Genomic DNA, 24,728 nt, shown 5'->3' on the forward strand with positions numbered 1-24,728 from the left:
AATGTCTGAAACATTACCTTGCTCTGTTTGTTACATGCAGTATGCTTTGTGGACTTCACCGGACAGAGGTTGCTCTCCAGTTTTGTGATTAAACAAAGGTGTGGTCGAATTTATTCTGCCACTGTGTCTTATTGTCTCGGCCTTAGGCCTATATATCACAGTCGCAAGGCATATGAACTAACAGGTTATAGAGCAAACAACGCAATTATCACTACATTGGTTGCATTATGGCTTTTTTTTCTGGCTTGGCTTCCCCAGTGATTTTCCCACGCACCACTGCTGGCCCTAGTAGGCACTTTGTCCTCATTTTGCACTCCATTTGTCTCCTTCCCCTCTCGGTGGGTCGGTTCAATGTGAAGTGCTTAGCAAATTAGCCAGAGAGTTGCTGAGCTGTTCTTGTAATGGCGTCCGTGTTTCACCAGGGTCATGGAGGGGAGGGGAGCACTGCACTGCGCTCAGGGGCTAGCAGCCTCCAAGTTTCTTGCTGACCTATTCACTACCTGCGCTCTAATGGGTCATATTTTAGGTCCTGTGGCGTTGACAAATGGCACCACTCTAAAAGCCCTGTCCAAGGTGCTGAAACTCAGTTGATATATGGTGGAGTCCCTCTGATAAATGCCCCCCATCAGTCCGCATGTGTCGCCGATTCATCACCTCTATGAGGTTTGTGTTAGGAATCCATATTGGATTTTTAATGAAAGAGAATATAATGCAGTTCAAAGTCAATGGGTTTTTCTGATGCCGTGCACACACACACACACAGTACAGTACAGTGTGTATACACACACACCCTCCTACTCCCAGGTCATTGACAAAACATGTCCTCCTGTCTGAGATTGCATTTTGGTAACAATGTTAAAATGTCCGCCTTCAAGGGCAGTCCCAGTAATTGTGTTTGTCTATATCACTCTGTTTTCCTCTTGCAATGTTTAGACCGTGACATGGAAAGATTTATGGGACTCATATTTATGAATTATAACATTTTCCATTTTATGGACAACTGAATGTTATTGTTGAAGGGAGCTTAGATTGTTTACTTTCAGAGTATCCCAATATCGTATTCAGATTGTCCTAAGCAAGTCATCCTTGGAAGTTGGGTCTTTCATAATTACAATTACAATGTACTGTTAATGAAAAACGTGATCATAAAATTGTTTACATCATATACACTTATTGTCTACTAATCTAACACGTTTTGCCATTATAAACTGTATATGAGCGATATTTCTTAATGATGATCCTAGAGTGTTGATTAAACAGCACAGGAAATATTCCTCATTGTGGACCACAAAGACATCTCCACGAGGCGTTATAAAGCACAAAGCCATAACAGAGAGAGACAACAGTCTTTGTGCTCTGCTTTATTCCAGTTGCACTTCATGAATGACAGACCAGTAGCCACGTATATCACAATCTAGATACCGGTCTGTGAAAGTTTTTGCCACAATGACACAATTTTGTTGTATAAAATAGTCTATGGGTCAGAGTTTAGCTGGTTAAATATTTAAGCGTGAGGGCTCCGGCTTTTGATTCCATCGTGTTCCGGGAGTTTCAGAACGCGGTGTCCTGTCATTGTTTCGAAAAGTAGGGGGCACGAATCAAGTTCTGTGTCCATCACTATTTCACCTTGTTTAAAATCCAGAACATTCATTTTCCTTCTCCAAGGACATTTGTTACATTACATGGAGTTTTCTGGCAAGTCTATCACTGTCGCCCTCACCTTGACTCCAGCCACACAGAGTTGCGTGAGAGAAGAGGCGGAGCCGGGGCGGGTGCTAGGACTGAGCAAGGACTGAGATTGGTCCACCATCAACTTCCTGTAAAAGTGTTGGCTTTGCAGAGATGTGTATATGAGAGAGCAAGCCATAGCGACCACGATGAATAGCACAGCACAGGCAGCCATCACCGCTGTGTCCCACGTTTCCCTGCTCTCCACGGGGTGAGCCAGTCCCTTTGTGGTGACGTTGACACAGTCCCTGTTGTGTCCGAGTTGCATGCTCATGACTTCCACACAAACCCGGTATTGGGTGGAGGGGTTCAGGTGGTTGAGACGGTACTCCTTCACATCGGATGGTACTCTTGCAGTGTGTACCATGGAGGGGTGCTTAGCATTTGCCACTGTGAACCACTTTATATTGGATACAAGACCACCGTGAGTGTTATCCCAAGACACTGAAACAGAGTTGGGCTGCACTGATCTAACGTATATATGTAAAGCATTAACAGAAGGATGTGGGAAGTATCTGTCAACCACCACCAACACAGACTTAAGGTCTGCGCCAACAAGATTGTGAGCGACGCAGGTGTACAGTCCTGCCTCACGCTCGGTAGTGTCATAGATTTCAAAGGTCCCCTCTGGATGCATGTAGTGCTTATCAGACACACTGTTGGGCAGGACTCTGTCGCCAGAGGGGGTGACCCAGTAGATCTCTGGCTCCGGCTCTCCAAAAGCCCGGCAGTGCAGCGTCACCAAGCTCCCTCTCCCGACCGTGACTCGATCTGGAAGGCTCCCAGGCGAGATGAGTGGGAGGCAGATCTCGGTCATCTCCCGGAAGTGAACCTGACGGACATGCTGGCCCTGGTACTCAGGCGGCTCCACGCAGAGGAGGGAATTGGGCTCCATGAAACGTACTCCGGTCCGATTCATGTTGATCCAGCGGATGACGCAGTCACAGCGGATGGGGTTGCTGTGCATGCTGACCTCACGCAGGTTGGGCAGGGAGTCCACAGTGCCGCGGTGCAGAGCACTGAGGGCGTTGCTGTTCAGCATCAGCGTCTCAAGTCTCGGCAGCTTGTGGAAGGCGTTGGGATGGATGTAGGACAGCTTTGGGTTGTTGGTGGCCTCTATCTTGGTCAGCTCTGGGAGGTTGTTCAGGGCGAAGCTGTCAATGGACACCAGTGCAGGCATGCTGTTGATGCCCAGCTCTTTGAGATGGAACATGTCCACAAAATCCCCTCTCTGAATCCGCTCAATGGGGTTCTTGTTGAGATCCAGAAACTTCAGGTTCTTGGCTTTCTTCAGAGCAGCCCGGGGGACTCTGACAAACAGGTTGTCGAAGAACGAGATGCTCTCCAGATTGTCGAGGCCGACCAGAGTGTCGTCCGGGATTTCAGACATATTCATCCTGGCCAGAACCAAGCTGCGTAGGTTGACCAGGGGCTTAAAGTTCATGTCTGACAATTGGACGATGGGGTTCTCCCCAATCATCAGGATCTCCAGGCGGGTTAGCGGCTGGAACCATTCCCTGCTAATGCCCCTCAGACGGTTGGAGTTGAGATGGAGCCGCAGGAGCCTCCCCAGCCCCTGGAAGGCTCCAGGACTGATGGAGGAGATCAGGTTGTGGTTGATGTAGAACTCCTGGAGGTTGGGCAGGGACGGGAGACAGCTATCTGATAAGGCCGGAACCCAGTTCTCTTCCATGTGCAGTGACAGCAGATGGGGAAGAGGACCCAGACGGACATCGCTCACAGAGGATATGTTATTCTTGGATAAGTCTATATCTGTGACATTAGCCAGGTAATCCAAAGGTTTCTCGACGCTGATGATATTGTTGGTCTGTAACAATAGCACCTGTGTGTCTGAGGGCAGTTTCTCTGGCAGTGTCGATAGGCCTAAATCATTACAGTCCACCGTGGGAGCCTCTGTATAAATAGAGCTGGGAGAGAACCAGGGTCGTATCTCACACCGGCACAATGCAGGGCAATGAGCAGTGCCCCCCTCTGAGGCCAGAACAAAGGCAGTCAGAGCTAGCTCCGCTAACAAACAAGCCACAAACGCAGTCTCCTTCATCTTGGCCCACTATTCCCTTCAGATAGTAATTGGTCCTTATGGAGTCTGCCGTTAGCACTGTTAACTTCACAAATAAAGGCTCATTTGTTACCGCGGCCAGACAGAGCGGATTTCTGCTGTCACCTGGTCCCCAAAGCTTTGGCCCTGTTGTAGTCGTTTCGTCCTTGGCAGAGAGGAGAGGAGCAACCTTTCAATGTACCCTGCTCCAGGTTGTCAGGCAAGCTGGATGTGTGAAGGTCAATGTATGCTTCAGAGGGCCGGTCGGTGAAGCGAAGGAAGGGTTGAGGAGGAACGCTCTGGCTTGGGCTGGGGATGGATCACTCTGTCTTCCATCATTGTTATCCTCAATCACTGTCGCTCCTCGTGTCAATTTCCATCTGGGGAGAAAATGGACAGAAAAAATGTACTCAGTACAACAAGGCATTAATGAGAGACTGAGGCATGTATTGACATTTAGGAATATTGAAACATTCTGTGCTCATTTGATTTTAATGCTGTCACTTTGCCATCAAAATTTGAATTTATGGTTGACTTGACCTAAAAATATATATATATATATATATAATTTGACAAGTTGGAGACTAATAATGGATGCGTTCCAAATGGCACCGTTTTTCCCTATATAGTACACTACTTTTGACCAGAGCGTTATGGGCCCTCGTCAAAAGTCGTACACTACAGGGATGCACACAATAGCACTGGAGTCGCTCAATATCACTGAAGGGCAAGAGATCTGCTGGAGGATCTGAATTTTTAAACAGCGATTCATATCTTGCTCACAGCAGTAAAACAACCCCCCCCAGTTTTACCATACTCCCCAATTAGCTGAATTTCTCTCTGCCATGAATATATTAACTATTCACATGCACACATCAACTCTCTCTCTCTCTCTCTGTTACACACAACCACCCATGGAGAAGGTGGTAGCTGCAGCTCAATGTGGCGTCCGGAGTACAGCATGGGGTGTGTCGAAAGGAAAGTAGTGGGTGTGTGGAAAGGTTAGACGGTTTTGATTGAGCTGTGTTTTTTTCCCCTTCTGTTTCTTACCACACAACTACCGAAGGGGCACTGTCTCCCGTTGTTGTTGCCGTTCATGCCCTCCCCATTGAGTAGACTGTATGTGCATATATCCAGGTGACGTCTAGATGGTTTTCAATATTAGTTATTTCTTGTGTAGGCTGCTATTCTACTTGTAATCAAATCATGGGAGGGGAAGGAAATTGCCACGTTAGCTACCGCCGGCGACACGATCGTGTCAGGTCTCCGGTTGGCAGACATGTCCATACAACACCGGTGTAATGGTCGTGCAGCCCAATCAGCCATGCAAAACGGTCTTGAGAAGCAACAAATCTGCCCAATTAGCTGACCTCAAGGCATTTCAGATTCTGCCAAAATAGCTTCGAAGCTTGCCACAGGTCTTGTTCTGTGACTCTTCTTCCCTCTTCCATATTTATGATGAGTTGAATCAAATTGTTCCCACAGGTGACAGGTCTGTGCCGGGTTTTGCTTGTGTCGACTGCACATATTGATGTTTTGATTCATTTAGGACCTTGAGGGCAGAAGCCAAAGGCTCTGTGGGCCGTGGTAGAGGAAGCTCTCTGTAAGGCTATAAGAGCAAGGCTGCTGATGAAGACGCACTGTGACAGAGCGTGCCTATATTAGCTCGTTTATGGCAGTCAGTCAACACACGCAGGTGGAGCCAAGTGTTGGAAGATTGTCTTTTGTGCCTAATGGTCTCCTACTCAGCCATCTGTGTAGGACCTGTTTACAGATTTTGTCCAAGCTGCTCTATGTCTGATATTATACAACATGTTGAATATTCACACACATTTGGTGTTTTATTTCGAACGCTTTTTATGTTAAGTGTTGAAAGAAATACTAAGAGACCGGGAGAGAGTTAAGTGTGGTAATGCTAGCTGTCATTTGCGATGACCGTTTTCAGACTCCTTTGTTATGGTTTCGTAAAAGGAAATGGTTTCGTTGGAAACTCCTTGGTTAACTAAGAGTCGACTGACTCTAGAGAGGCTCACGCAAGGCTAATTTAAGTACTCCTGTTTGCTTCCGCGACGCTCACGAGCGTTTCCCAGTTATTCATTAAATCTGGAATCCATATAGCGGTGAAACTGCCACGTCCGTTTGTGGTATTACAACAACAAAGACGTTACTTCAAACAATGAACACAGTTGTTTTCCCCCTCTGACGTCATTGCACACGCGATAGAACAGCAGATGTACCGCCATTTTTTTTTCTTCTTTTTTTTTTTTTTTTTACCTCGAGCTGGAAGCTAATTTCCTCAAAAACAAAACAAATGCGCCTGGGGCTGTTACACACCTTCCACTCTCAATTAGATCAAATGGAGGTTTGAGTGGTGTTCTATGCTCTTCCATCATGATGTGGCTAACACTGCTTGCCTGTGTTTTTATACAGGTGATAACGCCACGCACTTGTGTAACGTATTGCCTAGTTATTTATCGTATTTAGCTCCCTTAGTGATTTCACTTGTTGTTTGTTTAATACAATATGCTGCAGAGTAGTTTCAAGATGCCACAGCAGAACACTTATTTAACGTAACTCTTCTCTCTCTCGCTCTCTCTCTGAATTGCTGCGATTACATTGCCCTGTCCTAGAATCGGTTTCAGCAGATCAAACAGAGTAAAGAAATACCTGTTTTTTTTTAACAGTGCATGGAAGTAGGAGTTGTGGCCGTGAGGTTGTGGTAACAGGAAACAATTGATTGTGCGAAGAATTGACATCTGTGGAACCATTTGTGGTGCGGGAACAGAGGGAAAAGTCCACTCGCAGTCAGCCGCATGCCAGTAGAGAGGGCATTGCATTACCAATTACCAAATGCTGCAGTTAGGCACAGTGCAAAGGCAGCATTCTTTAAATAAACTTCAACTCTACCAAAATACAGCACACTTACAAAAATCCCTTCAAAGACTACAAAAATGGAATTGTGTTTGTTACTTATAAAATGGAGAAGAATATGTTCTAATAATAAATGCCATTTATCAGACACTTTTATCCATCCATTTTACCTACGGGTGGTTTCTGTGGCATTACAAGCACAATGCTCTACCAATTGGGCTACAAATTACGATAACAGTGTGTGAAGTTGCTAGCATGCTAACAAAGAATAGCTGGGAAAGCATTATAGCGATATAAAAGCGATCTACCTCACAAAAAAATGATTGTACTATATTTAACCCTGCGAGGTTGCATGCCACAGCATTTTTAAGTGCTGAATATTGACATTCTCCAAATGGATTTTGGGTGTATGGCAGAAAGGAAGGGGGGGTTGAGATGTACCTAAAATATTGATGTACCTTTTCATACAGTGAAACAGGCTCTGTACTGTATGAGGCCACAGTGCAGTGAATTCCTTCCATCCACCTCCTTATGTGGTAAACATCTCATAAAGTGGTCCCATTCCACCATGTTTTATTCACCATCCATTCAGGCAAGAAGTGATGAGGAGCAGGTTGCAGTGATACAGGGGTTATGGTGAACAGTGTGCCAAGGGGATCAGGTCATGTGAACATTTAAGTGTAAGGGTTTTCCCATAATATCTTTGTGTTTATTATCTAGCCCCCTTGAGAACGGATTTATCACATTATAAGACCAAAAGACAAAGTCACCAAAATGGCTATGTGACTGCAACTCCCCTCCTCTAATATACTACCTATTAGCTACAGTGCCTTCAGAAAGTATTCATAGCCCTAGACTTATTCCACATTTAGTTGTGTTACAGCCTAAATTCAAAATGGATCAAATACACACAATACCCCATAATGACAAAGTGAAAATATGTTTTTAGAAACATTTGCACATTTACTGAACATGAAATACGGAAATATCTGTATTCACACCCGAGTCAATACAAGTTAGGATCACCTTTGGCAGTGATTACAGCTGTGAGTCTATCTGGGTAAGTCTATAAGATTTTTGCACACCTGGACTGTACAATATTGCACTTTTTTCTTTAAAAAAGTATTCAAGATCTGTCAAGTTGGTTGTTAATCATTGCTAGACAGTCATTTTGCAGTTTTACTTCAGTGATTTATTGCAAACAGGATGCATGTTTTGGAATATTTGTATTCCGTACAGGCTTCCTTCTTTTCACTGTCATTTACAGTGCATTCGGGAAGTATTCAGACGCCTTGACTTTTTCCACATTTTGTTACGTTAGCCTTCTTCTAAAAAAATAATTGATCAAAAAAACATAAATCTACATGCAATACCCCATAATGACAAAGTGAAAACAGGTTTATCATTTTTTGCAGTTATTAAAAACAATAAACAGAAATACCTTATTAACATAAGTATTCAGACCCTTTGCTATGAGATTCTAAATTGAGCTCAGGTGCATCCTGTTTCTATAACTTGATTGGAGTCCACCTGTGGTAAATTCAATTGATTGGACATGATTTGGAAAGGCACACACCTGTCTATATTTGGTCCCACAGTTGTCAGAGCAATAACCTAGCCACAACGTCGAAGGATTGTCGCTAGAGCTCCGAAACAGGAATGTTTCGAGGCACAGATCTGGGGAAGGGTACGCGCATCCAAACTGAGCAATCGGGGAGAAGGGCATTGGTCAGGGAGGTGACCAAGATCCCGATCATCACTCTGACAGAGCTCCAGAGTTCCTCTGTGGAGACGAGAGAACCTTCCAGAAGAACAACCATCTCTGCAGCACTCCACCAATCAGGCCTTTATGGTAGAGTGGCCAGACGGAAATCACTCCTGAGTATAAGGCACGACAGCCCACTTGGAGTTTGCCAAAAGGCACCTAAAGGACTAACCATGAGAAACAAGATTCTCTGGTCTGATGAAACCACAATTGAACTCTTTAGCCTGAATGCCAAGCGTCACGTCTGGAGGAAACCTGGCACCATCCCAAAGGTGAAGCATGGTGGTGGCAGCATAATGCTGTGGAGATGTTCTTCAATGGCAGGGACTGGGAGACTAGTCATGATCGACAGAAAGATGAACGGAGCAAAGTACAAAGCAATCTCTGATGAAAACCTGCTCCATAGCGCTCAGGATCTGACTGGGGCGCAGGTTCACCTTCCAACAGGACAACAACCCTAAGCACACAGCCAAGACAACGCAGGAGTGGCTTCGGGTCATGTCCTTCAGTGGCCCAGCCAGAGCCCGGACTTGAACTCGATCGAATATCTCTGGACAGACCTGAAAATAGCTGTGCAGCAACGCTCCCCATCCAGTCTGACATAGCTTGAGAGGATCTGCATAGATGAATGGGAGAAACTCCCCAAATACAGGTTTGCCAAGCTTGTAGCGTCATACCCAAGAAGACTTGAGGCTGTAATCGCTGCCAAAGGTGCTTCAACAAAGTACTGAGTAAAGGGTCTGAATACTTATGTAAATGTGATCATTATTATTATTTAACTTTTTTACATTTGCAAAAATTTTAAAAAAACTGTTTTTGCTTTGTCATTATGGGGAATTGTGTGTAGATTAAAAAAAAAAAAAAAAAAGATTTAATCCATTTTAGAATAAAGCTGTAACTTAACAAAATGTAGGAAAGGGGGGGGTCTCAATGTAAATGCACTGTATGTTAGTATTGTGGAGTAACTACAATGTTGTTGATCCATCCTCAGTCTTCTCCAGTCATTAAAGATTGGCCTCATGGTGAAATCCCTGAGCGGTTTCCTTCCTCTCCGGCAACTGCGTTAGGAAGGACGCCTTTTTATGTTTGTAGTGACTGGGTGTATTGATACACCATCCAAAGTGTAGTTAATAACTTCACCATACTCAAAGGGATATTCAATACACCCAGATATATATATTTTTAATCTACCAATAGGTGCCCTTCTTTGCAAAGCATTGGAAAACATCCCTGATCTTTGATGTTGAATCTGTTTGAAATTCACTGCTGGACTGAGGGTATCTTACAGTTAATTGTATGTGTGGGGTGCAGAGATGAGGCAGTCATTGAAAAACCATGTTAAACAATATTATTGCACATAGTGAGTCCATGCAACTTATTATTATTTACTCCTGAACATATTTAGGCTTGCCATAACAAAGCGGTTGATACTTACTAATTCAAGATATTTCAGCTTTTCATTTTGTAAAACTGTCTAAAAACAATTCCAGTTTGACATTATGGTGTGTACTGTAGGCTAGTGACATTTTTAATTCAGTCTATAACACAACAAAATTTGGAAAAGTAAAGGGGTGTGAATACTTTCTGAAGACACTGTATATCCCAGCTGGGAGCCTGTTTGTGGTCTTTCCATCGGCAGACCATGCCCTCTGTTGGTCTGTGTTACACAGTCGACCAGCCGCTCGGTCATACCCTTCCCACCTCTCTGCACCCAAGGGAATTATTGATCCCTCTCCATCTCTCAGCACCTCTTTGTTGTGTAGGATGTTAGAGTCTTAACTACATCAAGAGGCCACAGCCTGGCCGTGTGCATGCTGCTGATGCCTCGGGGTGGGCGGGGAGGAGGGGTGAGGGAAATGGAATGAGCTAAGTGCCCCTCTTGTCTATGGCCCCCACCCCCATGTCTTTTCATTGATTAACCATTAAATCTGTCCAAGCTAAAACTGTGTTCCTTCAACGTGACCTGCTCCCTTGTGTTTCCTTATAGTGCTACCTGCTACAATATCACAGCCTGCTATGTAGCCTAAGTCAACAACAACAAAAAATGTTTTGCCTGCGCAGCCCGCGATGGAAACCTGCATTAGCTATGCTAGAAATGTGCCTGTTATTAGCATTAGCAGTATGACTACATTTATTAGGCCAGCCTATTGTGTAGTACCCATGCATAATGTAATCTGGAGAGGAGAGCTTCCCTCTTACATCAGCTCAACGCCGCCTGCAAATAATCAGCAAGTCAACAATTCATTAGGGATCGATGTTAAGCTGTCAGCTCCCCAAGGCATCCTACCAGCCCTTTCCTCCTATCTACCCACCCCATCTCCTATGGTCTACTGCCACACTCTGCACACACGCATGCATGCACGTGCGTGCACACACCAGACACACACACAAGTAAGGTGCACATGTACACATGAACTGCCTGTTACTTATATGTATAAACCATAATCAATATGTTTTGTTTGGTGCAATGAACTAGCCACATGTACATTTTTCACTTTGCATTAAGCTATCAATATGACCGATCATTGCATTAATACCTAATGTAATACATTAACTGGAAATGCTTGGGGTGTTAGATGTCACCATTCCCTTTCCACAGGCCCAGGTAGGACTTGCTCTGCTGCTCTCACTGAAAAATGCATGGCGCTTCAGAATCCGAGTCATACTTGCTGGGAATGAGTTTTCCCAGTGTATCAAATCAATCTTTGTTTAGCCCATGAATCCATGTGCTACGGTATATTGATATTCTCATAGTGGGGATTTTGTAGGATAGGTAGGTTGTGTGGCTTGGTTTCCATTTGGCTCTTTTCTTTATTAAGCAAGGAGGTTTTCATAAATCAATTGATTGTTTTCGCGCTAGCCTAAACCTGTCTTTGGCTCTGACAAGGCATGGTACAGATGTCGGATCTTAACTTGATCAAACTTTTGTCGTGGAAAATGTTTCTGCGCATCAGGAAATTCAAATGAGCCTCATGAAACCCACAGTTCTCTTTCTATCCATGTGGGGGCAGTCTAGTCATTCGGACCAGTGGAGCCATATTTGTTCATATTCTGTATTCTATCCACTGTCACATATTGAAAGGTGTGAAAATCGAGGATAGGCTACTGTTTGTGTTTCCCTGGCTGAGTTGATGAGGTGATTTATTTTTAGGAATCAACTGTAAAAAAAAAATATATATATAAAAAAAAAAGAGTTCAATCGTGGCCTGGGGCGCATATACACTGAGTGTACAAAACATTAGGAAGACCTTGCTAATATTGAGTTGCATCCCTTTTTGCCCTCAGAACATCCTCAATTTGTCGGGGCATTGGGCTCTACAAGGTGTCGAAAGCATTCCACAGGGGTGCTGGCCCATGTTGACTCCAATGCTTCTCACAGTTGTGTCAAGTTGACTGGGTGGTGGACCATTCTTGATACACACGGGAAACTGTTGAGCATGAGAAACCCAGCAGCGTTGCAGTTCTTGACACACTCAACCGGTGCGCCTGGCACCTACAACCATACCCCATTCAAAGGCACTTCAATATTTTGCCTTGCCCATTCACCCTCTGAATGGCACACATTCACAATCCATGTCTCAAGGCTAAAAATATTTTTTTAACTCGTCTCCTCCCCTTCATCTACACTGATTTCAAGAGGATTTAACAGGTGACATCAATAAGGGATCATTGTTTCACCTGGATTCACCTGGTCAGTCCATGTCATGGAAAGAGCAGGTGTTCCTAAAGTTTTGTACACTCAGTGTATAGGCCCACTGTGTATAGGCCCACACCCTTCTGGCTCAAATAACTCATTCCCCCCGATTGACTAGATTTAGTTACACATTTCAAATATGGACAGTGCAGGGATATTTTACCCCCGACCTTGGTAAGAACTTACCATACCAGACACTTTTTCATTTTAGGCCATGGCTGAGGATCCAACTTTTTCAGGATCTTAGTCTTCTGGACAAAAAGATCCGGAGCTTCCAGAAGCTTCTGCGCATGTGTACACGTAGAGAACACGCTACTCAGACGAATGGCGCCCGTTTATTACATTTAGGTCAAAGCCGAATCAATGTCTGCAAGATCACGTAATGATAGTGTTCTACATTACAGAACCAAATATAATAGCATAGTATAACGTTGCCATAAGACAAAGACACCACTGCATTCAATTGTGAATGTTAATTCTTCAGGTTTTACCGGTGACACTTTCATACGTTATCTGCATACAGTGCATTTGGATTCCGAAAGTATTGTTACGTTACAGCCATATTGTAGAATGGATTAAATTCATTTTTTCTCATCAATCTACATAAAATATCCCATAATGAGAAAGCGAAAAAACAAATGCCTTTTTCACATAAGTATTCAGATCCTTTGCTATGAGACTCGAAATTGAGCTCAGGTGCATCCTGTTTCCATTGATCATCGTTGAGATATTTCTACAACTTGATTGGAGTCCACTTGTGGTAAATTCAATTGATTGAACAAAATTTGGAAAGGCACACCTGTCTATATAAGGTCCCACAGTTGACAGTGCATCTCAGAGCAATAACCAAGCCATAAGGTCAAAGGAATTGTTTGTAGAGCTCCGAGACAGGATTGTGTCAAGGTACAGATCTGGGGAAGGGTACCTGCAGCATTGAAGATTCCAAAGAAGACAGTGGCCTCCATCATTCTTAATGGAAGAAGTTTGGTACCACCAAGACTCTTCCTAGAGCTGGCGTCTGGAGGAAACCTGGCACCCTCCCATCGGTGAAGCATGGTGGTGGCAGCATCATGCTGTGGCGATGTTTTTCAGTGGCCGGGACTGGGAGACTAGTCAGGATCGAGGGAAAGATGAACGGAGCAAAGTAAAGAGAGATCCTTGATGAAAACCTGCTCCAGAGCGCTTAGGACCTCAGACTGGGGGTGAAGGTTCACCTTCCAAACAGGACAACGACCCTAAGCACACAGCCAAGACAACACAGGAGTGGCTTCGGGACAAGTCTCTGAATGTCCTTGAGTGGCCCAGCCAGAGACTGGAATTGAACCCGATCTAACATCTTTGGAGAGACCTGAAAATAGCTGTGCAGCGACGCTCCCCATCAAACCTGAGATTGCTTGAGAGGATCTGCCCAAATACATGTGTGCCAAGCTTGTAGCATCATACCCAAGAATACGCAAGACTGTAGTCGCTGCCAAAGGTGCTTCAACAAAGTACAGAGTAAAGGGTCTGAATACTTATGTAAATGTAATATTTCAAGTGATTTCTTTCTTAAAACCTGTTTTTGCTTTGTCATTATAGGGTATTGTGTGTAGATTGAGGACATTTTTGAATAAGGCTGTAACGTAACAAAACGTGGAAAAAGTCAAGGGGTCTGAATACTTTCCGAAGGCACTGTAGTATCCATTTGATTTCAACCAGTTTGATGGGGAAATGCATTTAGATCTTTAGTTATAGTGTTGTGAATGATGTAGCCTACAGTGAGATATATTTTAGAGCAAATGGTGTTAACAAACTGTAGCATAGCCTACCTGTGTATTTGGCTTAGTGGCACGCGCTGTTGAGGTTTGGCCACAAGAGAGAGAAATGCTGTTTTTTTTTGTTGTCTTACAGTAAAGTTATGCTATGCTATTATACCGTATTTAGTTCTGTTATGTTGAATACTGTGATCGTTATGTGATTGTGGTCTTGCAGACATTGATTCAGCTTTGATGTAAAAAATTAAACAAGCACTATTCGTCTGAGTAACCTGTTCTCTACGCGTAAAGTAGAGAATATACACATCCACACATGCGCAGAAGCTTTAGGAATAAACGGCGTGGCTGCGGATTCGACTTTTCCACCATCTTTAGTCCCGAAAAAGTTGGATCCACAGCCACGCCGTTTATTTTAAAGACAGTTGTATTTAATGGATAACATAAATGAGGCCGGCTCAGTTGGTAGAGCATGGTGCTTGCAACGCCAGGGATTTGGGTTCGATTCCCAATGGGGACCAGTAAGGGAAAATGTAAATAAATTAAGTTGCTTTGGGTAAGAGTATCTGCTAAATGACACCAAAAAAAGTGAAATAACAGTAGGCTACACCAACATTAGTTTCCATTTATATAAAGTATCAAAACGATTGCCTAGCACTGAGAGCGAGCTCATGATGCTCGGAGCCAAAGCATGCTGCAAAGACCACTCCTCTACGGCAGTTCACAATGCTCTAGCAAGCCGTGAGAATACTTGATGAAAGAAGGTTGGTTCGTAATGCCGTCCCCAAAATATTAGCCTATGTACTTAACTACATTGTACAGCCTTCAAACACTGCTTCCAGCTGCCCCCTGGCGGCAAATTCTAACTATTCAATATTCATTAAAATTCTCCTGCTGCGGGATTGTTTTCCTCCTGCAACGAAATGGGTCAAATTAAAACCTGACATCTGTAAACTACACAGGAGTTTGAGGTTTGCATGTGGATCTCAAGTCAAGATTCCAGTAGCAAATTGAAACCGCGTGTCATAAATAATTCATGTCTCATAGTAATGCCATTTCACATCATTTCAATTAGCCTGCATTTTATGTTTGCGATAAACTCGATATACAGTAGTGTCTATTGAGAGATGCAAACATTACCGCCATTATTCTAGCATGGAATGGTGTTGAGTGTGAGTTACAGTATCTTGTAGCAACCTATTCATCTCACTTGTTTCTGTGCAGCCTGACACTCGGCCAGTGTTTTGCTTTAGTGCTGTCTGTTAAGACTGACATCAGGGATTGACCCTGAACACTTTCACTTTTTTCTCACACGTGTAAAGCGCTAGTATTGCGTTCTCTTGTGGATTCATCTCCCCACCAGTCTACATAGAGAACCTTGGGAAAGCAGGATGGCCATAGAGGAATACTGTACGACAACTGCTTTTTGAAATATATGCATAGCCAGGATATTCAGCGTGATATTGGTGCATTTCTGGCATTTTTATGCATGATTAGGCTAATTCTGACCCCATTTAGTAGCTAATGTTGTGACAGTGCTGAATGAGGTCTGCTGCTCCCTAAAGATGCCTCGGTATGATGTTGTTTAATTATGAACAAGCCCTAAATACAGCCAGAGTGATGGGAGATGGAGAGGGAACGAGGGAGAGGGGGGAAAGAGAGTAGGAGAGAGATGGAGATGGAGAGTGTGCCGTTCTGGTAAATTAGGCAGGCAGTGGTAGGAATGTATTTTCCTATGGTTAGAGGAGTACTCCCAGCTCTCGCCTCATATTGACCTGCCTCACCTGGATTCCTTAAAGACGCTAACAAATCCTAAATAAATCCTCGTAGAAATCCTATATCTTCCTCCTCTTGGCACACACAGCCAAATAGTGTTTAACTTTAGACACATCCAGTATTTATGTGTTATGATGTGCTTTCACTGAAAACGGAGGGGGTTCTATTTTACCTCAGGCTTATTACTGGTTTACCTCGTTAAATTCTGGTCTTTTCTACTGACGGCAGATTCCCTGTCTTGTCTTCCTATCTGTTCAAGCCCTGACAGACACACAGAGGCGATTATACTTCAGGGCTGTTCTTTTTCTCAAATGTACCTGTAGAGCGATGCTGCCGAGAGAACACCACGTCCATTCTGCTCCAGCCTGAAACCCACATCTGTCTCATTGCTTTCAAAATACTCCAGAAAAATGTCACCAGAAGGGAAAGCCCGACGCAAATAACAGGTAGTTCCCTCTCTAAAACCTCTGCAACGCCTACACATTCATCCAAACCGTGCATAAAGTAGCAACAACAAAAGCCTGTGTTGGACTGAGCAGCTTTCTCTTTCCTCAATCCTCCCCCTCAGCCAAGCCTCCTACATAACTATAGGCTGTGCCCTCTACCTTCTCTGCTGCAAACTCCCTCCACACTCAAGGACTACCGCAGTGCCACACTGAAAACCAGACCTCTGTCGTCGTTCCCCCCCCCCCCAACCTACCACATATGACTCATACACATAGGCGAGAGAGATTAGTAACTTACCAGTGGGAGTGAGCCCCCTCACATACTGTATTGAGCGGCAGCAGGTATTCACCTCATGGCTGGGACCCATGTTTTAGAGCAGCAGTCCAGCGTGACACCTTGAGACTCAGATCACAGCCGGTTTTTCATATTTCCAAGTCCAATAGTCTTCTTCTCCTTTCGTTGCGAGAGAGGCAGAGGGAAAGAGAGAGAAACAGGAGAGGGAGGGAGAGATGGGGAGCTCCAGCTCTGATGCTGTTCCACTGTGTGTGTGAGAGAGAGAGAGAGAGAGAGAGAGAGAGAGAGAGAGAGAGAGAGAGAGAGACTCTGTTAAAGATGCTGGGTACAGAGCAGAGCGACGGGGCGGGCGCTGTTCCCTGTCTATCCCTCCGTTTCTCCATCGCGGTTAGAGAGCAGATCACTCAGCTGATCAACCATCACTCTGCCCCGCTGCTGCCAGCTCCACCGTCATTAATAACAGAAACGTTTTGGAACGAACAGCTCACTGAAGACGGGACGTTCGGGCATTCGTGCGGCTGAGTCTGTTTCTGCGATCACGTGGACTCTTAAAAATGTGATAAAACTTTGTTGCTCCTTGCTGAAACAAGCAAGGTGTTGTAGCAAACAAGTCTTTCGTTGCCATGGCAACACCACCCTTCCTGCAGCAGAATGGAAAGAACAGGCTTGGAACCTCTAACCCTGGCAATTTGACTGGTAAAATCCTTGTGCGGAACGCCTAAGTTCAAACAGTGTAAACTTAAACGGCTAAAGCCAGATATAAGGTACACTACTTGACCAAAAGTATGTGGACTGCTCGTTGAACATCTCATTCCAAAATCATGGGCATTAATATGGAGTTGGTCCCCCCTTTGCTGCTATAATAGCCTCCACTCTTCTGGGAAGGCTTTCCACTAGATGTTGGAACATTGTTGCGGGGACTTGCTTCCGATCAGCCACAAGAGTATTAGTGAGGTTGGGCACTGATGTTGGGCGATTAGGTCTGACTCGCAGTCAGCGTTACAATGCACCCCAAAGGTGTTCGATGGGGTTGAGGTCAGGGCTCTGTTCAGGCCAGTCAAGTTCTTCCACACCTATCTCAACAAACCATTTATGTATGGACCTCACCTTCTCCAAAATGTTGCCAGAAAGTTGGAAGCACAGAATCGTCTAGAATGTCATTGTGTGCTGTAGCGTTTAGATCTGCCTTCACTGAATTTAGGGGCCTAGACCGAACCATGAAAACCAGCCCCAGAACATTATTCCTCCTCCACCAAACTTTTCAGTTGGCACTATGCATTCGGGCAGGTAGCGTTCGCCTGGCATCCGCCCAAACCAGATTTGTCCGTCGGACTGACAGATGGTGAAGCGTGATTCATCTCTCCAGTGAACGTGTTTCCACTGCTCCAGAGTCCAATGGCAACGAGCTTTACACCACTCCAGCCGATGCTTGGCATTGTGCATGGTGATCTTAGGGTTGTGTGCAGAAATTGGCTTCAGAATGTAGAAAAATCTCTACACACCGCCAAGATGGGGGCCTCTAAAATAATCTAAAAAATTCACTCATGCCGACCCCGCCAATTGCCAAGCCCCATGCCACGGCCACCACCTAAGCTCCGTTTCGATCCAGAAAAAACCCTGGATACAATGGCTGCCTGGTATTGTGATGCAATCATTGTCATGGTAATGTAGAATGTTTGTTCAATTGATGTTAACTGATGTGGCTCATGCAATGGAATGTATTTCTTTGTAATGTCCGTTGAGTTGAATCAACAAATCACAGCACATATTGATCGATACACTCCCTGCTTTGATCCTCGCAGTGGCTGCCAGTCCACACATTATATTATCATTGTCTTGAATAGGGATACCCGTTCTATTCATTCTATTTCTATGGCAGCACATGCAGTCAGGAGAGGAGAAAATGTGCTTAAAACAGATGTTATATATATAACTCTTTTTTGTGTTGCTATTCGAACGGTTATTACGTTGTCCGTGGTCATTTGGCTGGCCAATTACCGTCATCCAAAAATCCATGACCGTCACAGCCCTAATACACACACACACACAGCCTCTCTAGAGACAGGCTAACCCCTGTTTAGCTTGCGGGCTCTGTTCTCTGAGCTGCTGGTAATTCTGATTGGCTGAGCGGGCTGCCAATCAGTCATGATCCCCTGTATCCCTGAGGCAAAGAGGGAGGGGGGGATGTGGAGGAGGAAGGAGGGAGGAAGAGAGAGAGCAAATGTGTGTGTATTGTGTGTGTGTGTGTGTGGGCCTCTATCTATCAGTGTGTGTGTTAAAGGGAGACTGAGGGAGAGGGAGTGCAGGGAGGGATGGAGAATGTATGTGGCTTCTTATTAAGACTGGCATTTCTGTTTGATTCTCTGGGCATTTGAAGGCAACGTTTAACAAACTGCAGTTTCTGTGGGTCATTATTCAATGCCTTTGTGTAGATGTCCCTCATTTGGCCAGACACTCTGAACTGAACACCATTGTATCTCTGGCTCCCTGGTTGCCTCACATTTATCTATAAAACCTGTGGATGGAATAGAAGATTTTTGATCATTGTGATACTGTTGATCATGGCCTTGAACATCACGCCCAAGCGAGAGAGTAAAAAAACCACAAATCTTTTCTATATTACCCATTTGTTAGACTGATTTTGTGCCCAGAATCCGAATGCCATTGCTTTGTATGGCCTCAAAAGGACTGTCGTTGTTGATATCAAATGAATCGTGTCCTCTGTTGGCTACTTAGAAGTATTTTGTGGCTTGGAGAAGGTCATCGGCATGGCAATAATGGTTGTAGAATTCATTAACTGAGCATTGCGGTATTACGGGTTATTAAGGATTTATTAGAAACATAAAGTGAATGAGCTCTCTCTACCATGGTGCTGCTATGTTTGTGTTCCCCGGTGGTGTGCGAGGTCCACATGTTGGGAGGGAGGGAGGGAGGGCAGTCAGTGATGAGGAGGAGGAATGACATCCTGGTACTTGAACCCAGCCAATAGTCCCTGCAGTATAGTCCGTTTCTCTGTCTGCTGGTGAGGAACACTGATTCCAGTTCAATCTAGTGTTGTGAACAGGGTCGCTACAGCACAGGGTTTATTGGTGCTACGAGCTGATGGATAAATATATCTCTTTATCATATATCTTAATTGATATCATATATCTTTGTTGTTTCAGGTCTCCCAAGAACCCCCAGCAGAAGATCATCAAGCGGGTCATAGCCCTTGAGGGAGACTTCATCAAGTACGTACAGAATTCGCCCCCCCCCCCCCGATAGCTTTATCAAATCAAACTTAAAACCCACGACACATTATACAGTAAAAACGAAACAAAAGGTAATAAAATAATGTAAAATAAAGGGTGTCTTAAAGGCCTATTCAGAGACTTTCTATGAGTTAGTCTACTGCTACAAGACAACTGATTGTTTACTCAGGAATTTGAAGCTCCGTCTTAAACCTCTATTTCTTATCTACCAGCTTCAAATCTTCGGCTGCCACCTACTCATACCACAATGTCGTCATGTAAATCAACTATTTGTGACGGGTGCCGCTGAACAAATTACGAGTCACTTGTATTGCCTGGGAGGAGATAGATGAATAATTAACATGGGGGTTTGATGATGGCTGGTGTGCGTGTGCGTGTGTGTGTGCGTGTGTTAGCCTGCGGGTCCGCCATGCTATAAATCACAGCTATGGTTTTAATCTTGCTACGCACAGAGACTGTCTGCTCTGCCTGACAGAGGAAGAGGCCTCTCAGCCAATTACAGCCCTCTGAGTGGTGTGTGTGTGTGTGTGTGTGTGTGTGTGTGTGTGTGTGTGTGTGTGTGTGTGTGTGTGTGTGTGTGTGTGTGTGTGTGTGTGTGTGTGTGTGTGTGTGTGTGTTTTTGCTATGTGTATCCCTCTGAACTGAGCCTCTCAGAGATATAGAGGGCCATTTTGGAGATTCATCTCCAAACAATGATGGCTTACGGGACATAAATCGCGTTTCAATCGAATCGCAGCTTTAAAAAAAAAGAAAACCCAAGTGTTACGCCACTGTATTGTCAGGGAAAAATTGTTGCTACGCTGTGTAAAGCTGATGACTGGAATGAACACATTGAGGGAAGTGCGGAGTATATTCATGTGAGGTGTATGAGGAAGAGCTACCTCAAGATGGAGATTCTGGTGTTCGTAGAGGTACGGAACAACCCAGTGCGGTGTGCCAGGCAGACTGTCAGACATGGCTGGTGGACAAGACTATGGCTGTGGGTTCCCATGTCCATGATAGCATACCGCTTAGGATGCATGTCCAACACATTTGATTCATTCGCAGTGGTATTCTTCCTAGTCTAGATATTGAAACTGAGCCTTTGACTTGACCTGTCCAATTCACCTCGGGCTTTTACACATCATCGTCGTCATTATCGTGTTTCATATGTCCATTATCATGTGTATCTGTGCCCTATAGGGCTCCCGAGTGGCGCAGCGGTCTAAGGCACTGCATCGCAGTGCTAGAGGCGTCACTACAGACCCGGTTTGATCCCGGGCTATACAGGCCGGGATTGGGAGTCCCATAGGGCGGCGCACAATTGGCCCAGCGTCGTCCGGGTTAGGGGAGGGTTTGGCCGGGATAGGCCGTCATTGTAAATAAGAATTTGTTCTTAACTGACTTGCCTAGTTAAATAAAGGTTAAATAACCTCCATCAAACCTCCACTGTACCAGGCAGCAATTGTTTAAACCTACTATACTGAGAGGTAGAGAGTGCATACATTTCTAACACAACTCAATGCTGAGAATCTGCCCAAACTCCTGAACGCACCCTAAACCCTTTGTAGCTGCTAGACACTGCCAGGCAGTGAGTCGCATACAAACAGCATTAATACAGGGGTCTGTCTATTCCCTTTGAACTCTGTATTTTCGCTTTGCTGTGTGTCCCAAATGGCACCCTATTTAGTGCACTACCTTTGACCCAGACCTAACCAGCTCTGGTCAAAGTAGTGCACTATGTAGGGAATAGGGTTCCAGTTGGGATGCTGCAACCTGTTTTTGTCTTCCCACAGAACTCAAGACTGTTCTTTTTCCTGAGCATAGCCGGGGTAGTTGATTAGGTAACACTTTATAATAATGTTCATTAATAAACTATTTGATAAACTATTAATAAGTACGTAGTGTAAGCCCCATTGAATAATCATTTATTAATACATGCATGTGAACACTGCTTAGAAATAGATAACAAATGTCTCGTTAAAGTTATTATAAAGTTTTACTGCAAACTATTCTACTGTACAAATAAGATGGGGACTATTTGTATTCTAAAGGATATAATCACTAGATTTTGAAGTAGCCAGTATTTTGTTCTCATTGTTTGTGTTCAGATGCTGTATGTAGACGCCTGACCCCTGACATTTAAAAGTCACTGAACTTCAGTTTGCTGGAGAACAGACAGGGCAAAAGGTAGCCTAGCGGTTAGAGCGTTGGGCCAGTATCCGAAAGGTCGCAGGTTCGAATACCCGAGCAGACAGGTGAAAAATGTGTTGATGTGTTCTTGAGCAAGGCCACTTAACCTTAATTTTCTCCAGTGGCGCTATACTACTATGGCTGCTGACCCTGTAAAACAACATATTTCACCACCTATCCGGTGTATGTGGCAATAAAAACTTTTTTTTCCCCCCAGCAGCAAAATCAATATTTTTGTCCAAGGTCTAAAGAGTAGTCATTTAGGCTCCTGTAACATTGCCCTGGAAAGGAATAGGAGAAGAATTGTCATTTAAAAAGTCATTTCTCCCGTAATTTACAATGTTCCTGAGATGAACCATGCATCACGCCTGAGTCACAGCTAAGTCCACATGTGATTGATGGTGTGTAACCACCCTGTCCTCACTCCGCAAAATAGTTGATTGAAGCTAAACTAGTCTGGAGGGTATCTGATCAGACAGAGGTTACGTGCCAAATGGACCCTATTCCCTAATATAGTGTACTACTTTTGACCAGGGCCCATAGGGCTCTATATAGGGGATAGTGTGGCATTAAGGGACTCAACCAGAGACTAGACCTAAGGGAGTGTGCTGTCCTGTCCATATCTCGTTAGTCATTACACACAATGGATGTTTGTCCTCATCTGATTAGATTAGATTCTTGTCTACAAAATAGTCTAATCTAAAGGGAGGATGACTGGCAGATGGATGATTTAGTAAAAAGGTGATGCACCATAATGAAACGAAAATGTCAATTTCCTTAATGCAGATGTAGATAGATGAACTTTATTCTCAATTGAAGCTTTGCCTTTTGTCTTGTCTAATTTCAATGTGTTTATTGTTGTTTTCAATTGATCCCATAGCTCAAACAATGTTAAAGACTGCCTTTCTTTCGTAGCTAGGTTCTGTAGTAAATGTGGGTTGTATTAACCTGGCTAATGCGTTTTATCCATGATCCAAACCTCCCGCCCTCCATTTCTCTCTGCAGGACACTTGGCTATAAGAACCGCTATCTCAGGGTCCCCGATGGCCACTTTTGGATCGAGGGGGACCATCACGGCCACAGTCTGGACAGCAACAGCTTTGGACCGGTAAGCCACTTTTCTGCTCAGTCCTTTAGTACTCAATGAGAATGGCATATGCCAGAGCCTTATACTTGGATATAAAAGCCTTGTATTTGTATCTAAGTATAAGGCTTTGGCCCATGCCATTGAAAAGCAAAGCAAAGCACAGCTTGTCTGAGTCACATCCAGCATCTCCACATTTGAACTCCAACAATGGGGCCTAAATAGACCCTGGGAGTCCTTAAAAGGAAAATAATTGAATAGCCATGCATTGGAGAACAAACCTGGGTTCTAAATTTGTCATTTTTGTGCTGCTTATTAAGACAAAGTTGTTCCCTTAGAGGAAAGAAACTCTGAACAGTTTCTCCATTATGGCAGGTAGGTACAGTCAGTGCTATTCATCTTTGGCAGGCCTCATTGGGCATGTGAGCCCGGCAGCCTCTCCTGCCTGTGGAGAAAGAAGGCTTAGCGTATTTCATTGTTGTATTTTCCATACATGTCCTCATCCTTGTCGGGCAATAACAAATGTGTCTTGATTAGGGTCTGAAAGTAGTGACGAGGAGTGAGGGATCGGGCAGCGAGGCGCTCTGTGCTTTTCTGGGTTTTGACCAAGTATTTCAGGGAGCTGTCATTGGATGGAGGAAGGAAGCAGCAGAGCTGAGTAGAGGCCAGGGAATTATCTATCTGTAGCATTCCAATCCTATAAAGAAACAACTTTGTACTTGACATTTAACTGGGTCAGCTGCTGGTTTGCGGAGGGATTTATTTTCTGATGTTGCTTTTGGATGGTTCCATGTCAGTCAGTACTCTCTCTGTCTGTTGCTGGATCTGAACTTTGAATTATTTGGATAGAGGAGTTTGGGTGGTTTGGGGATGATTTTGTGGATGACATTACTGTAAGCAGTTTATCGGCCATGAACAGAATACTATAAGGGAACAGTTTCATTTAAGGAAACCGTTTCCTCAACCAATTGTCTTATTATACCTTATTTCCCGTTGGATCTACAAGCCCTCTGTAATGGTTATATGGTTACTTCTTATGTAGGCCTATACAGTGCGGTACTGTATGTATGCACTATGACCACTATTAGCTTATGCCTGCATGCTTATTAGGTCATCTCACCACCTCAATAAAAATGCATTGGTCATACTGACATTGTCATTTGTGTTGTTTCCCAGTGCAGGCATGTGTGGCATGTTTTAAACGCATGAAAGCCATTGAGGGCATTGTAAAAAAATTGTTTTTATCTAAAACCAAATTGTTTAAATGGCTAAATAATTTAACAGTGCACCAGAGGGGTATATAGCCAGATGTGCCCAGGCTTTTCTGAAATTAGCTAGCTTCAGTTAGCTTCACATTCCAGCTCAGGCTTCATCCATATTACGACGGTGGATATTGCTCATTCGCCTGCCGCTAACTCTAGCAGGCTTGTAACTGTGCGTGCACATCGCATGCAGTGTTGCCAACTCCTCAGTAAGGAAAGTAGCTATTGGCTGTCCTAAAAGTCGCTAGAAGTTGCTAAATGACGTCATCGCCTAATTTGTATAATTGGCCATGTGCATGTAATTGTGATGGACGCTGTAGGAGAGAGGAATAACGTAGTGGGAGAGACAAAAAGTGAGTAAAAAAACACCCTAAATATGTTTAGAACTACAAATAAACTTTCTTCTGTCGATTCTTGTTTTTTTTTATGTCACAATTCCAACCCTCCTTTATCCGGGCTTGGGACAACCGAGTGGCGCAGTGGTCTAAGGCACTGCATCTCAGTGCTAGCTGTGCCACTAGAGATTCAATGTTCGATCGCAGCCGGCCGCGACCGGGAGACCCATGAGGCAGCG

General features: G+C 44.3%; 2 protein-coding genes across 7 annotated transcripts in view; one reads left to right on the top strand and one right to left on the bottom strand.

Moving 5' to 3' along the window:
* immp2l (inner mitochondrial membrane peptidase subunit 2) overlaps positions 1 to 24,728 on the top strand; it is a 162,195-nt gene that overhangs the window by 102,063 nt on the left and 35,404 nt on the right. For 3 of the 4 annotated variants that reach the window (XM_029697043.1, XM_029697041.1, XM_029697042.1), the window contains exons 4-5: positions 19,550 to 19,615; positions 22,814 to 22,916. In XM_029697043.1, the coding sequence (XP_029552903.1) occupies positions 19,550 to 19,615; positions 22,814 to 22,916 (169 nt within the window). Of the gene's footprint in view, positions 1 to 19,549; positions 19,616 to 21,411; positions 21,460 to 22,813; positions 22,919 to 24,728 lie in introns of those variants that run through there. The other variant, XM_029697044.1, reaches the window with a different exon arrangement.
* Positions 671 to 16,613, bottom strand: LOC115152294 (leucine-rich repeat neuronal protein 3). Of its 3 annotated transcripts, none has more exons than XM_029697037.1 (2): positions 16,389 to 16,613; positions 671 to 4,167 (listed from the first exon to the last, which is right to left on the bottom strand). In XM_029697037.1, the coding sequence occupies exon 2, from the start codon at positions 3,788 to 3,790 to the stop codon at positions 1,679 to 1,681; it is 2,112 nt and encodes a 703-aa protein (XP_029552897.1). In that variant the 5' UTR covers positions 3,791 to 4,167; positions 16,389 to 16,613; the 3' UTR covers positions 671 to 1,678. The 3 variants fall into 3 exon arrangements, with proteins under 3 accessions (XP_029552897.1, XP_029552900.1, XP_029552898.1); XM_029697040.1 differs by lacking the exon at positions 16,389 to 16,613 and adding an exon at positions 15,962 to 16,255; XM_029697038.1 differs by lacking the exon at positions 16,389 to 16,613 and adding an exon at positions 6,455 to 6,582.

Source organism: Salmo trutta, chromosome 17 (genome assembly GCF_901001165.1).
Source record: "Salmo trutta chromosome 17, fSalTru1.1, whole genome shotgun sequence".
Lineage (NCBI taxonomy): Eukaryota > Metazoa > Chordata > Actinopteri > Salmoniformes > Salmonidae > Salmo > Salmo trutta.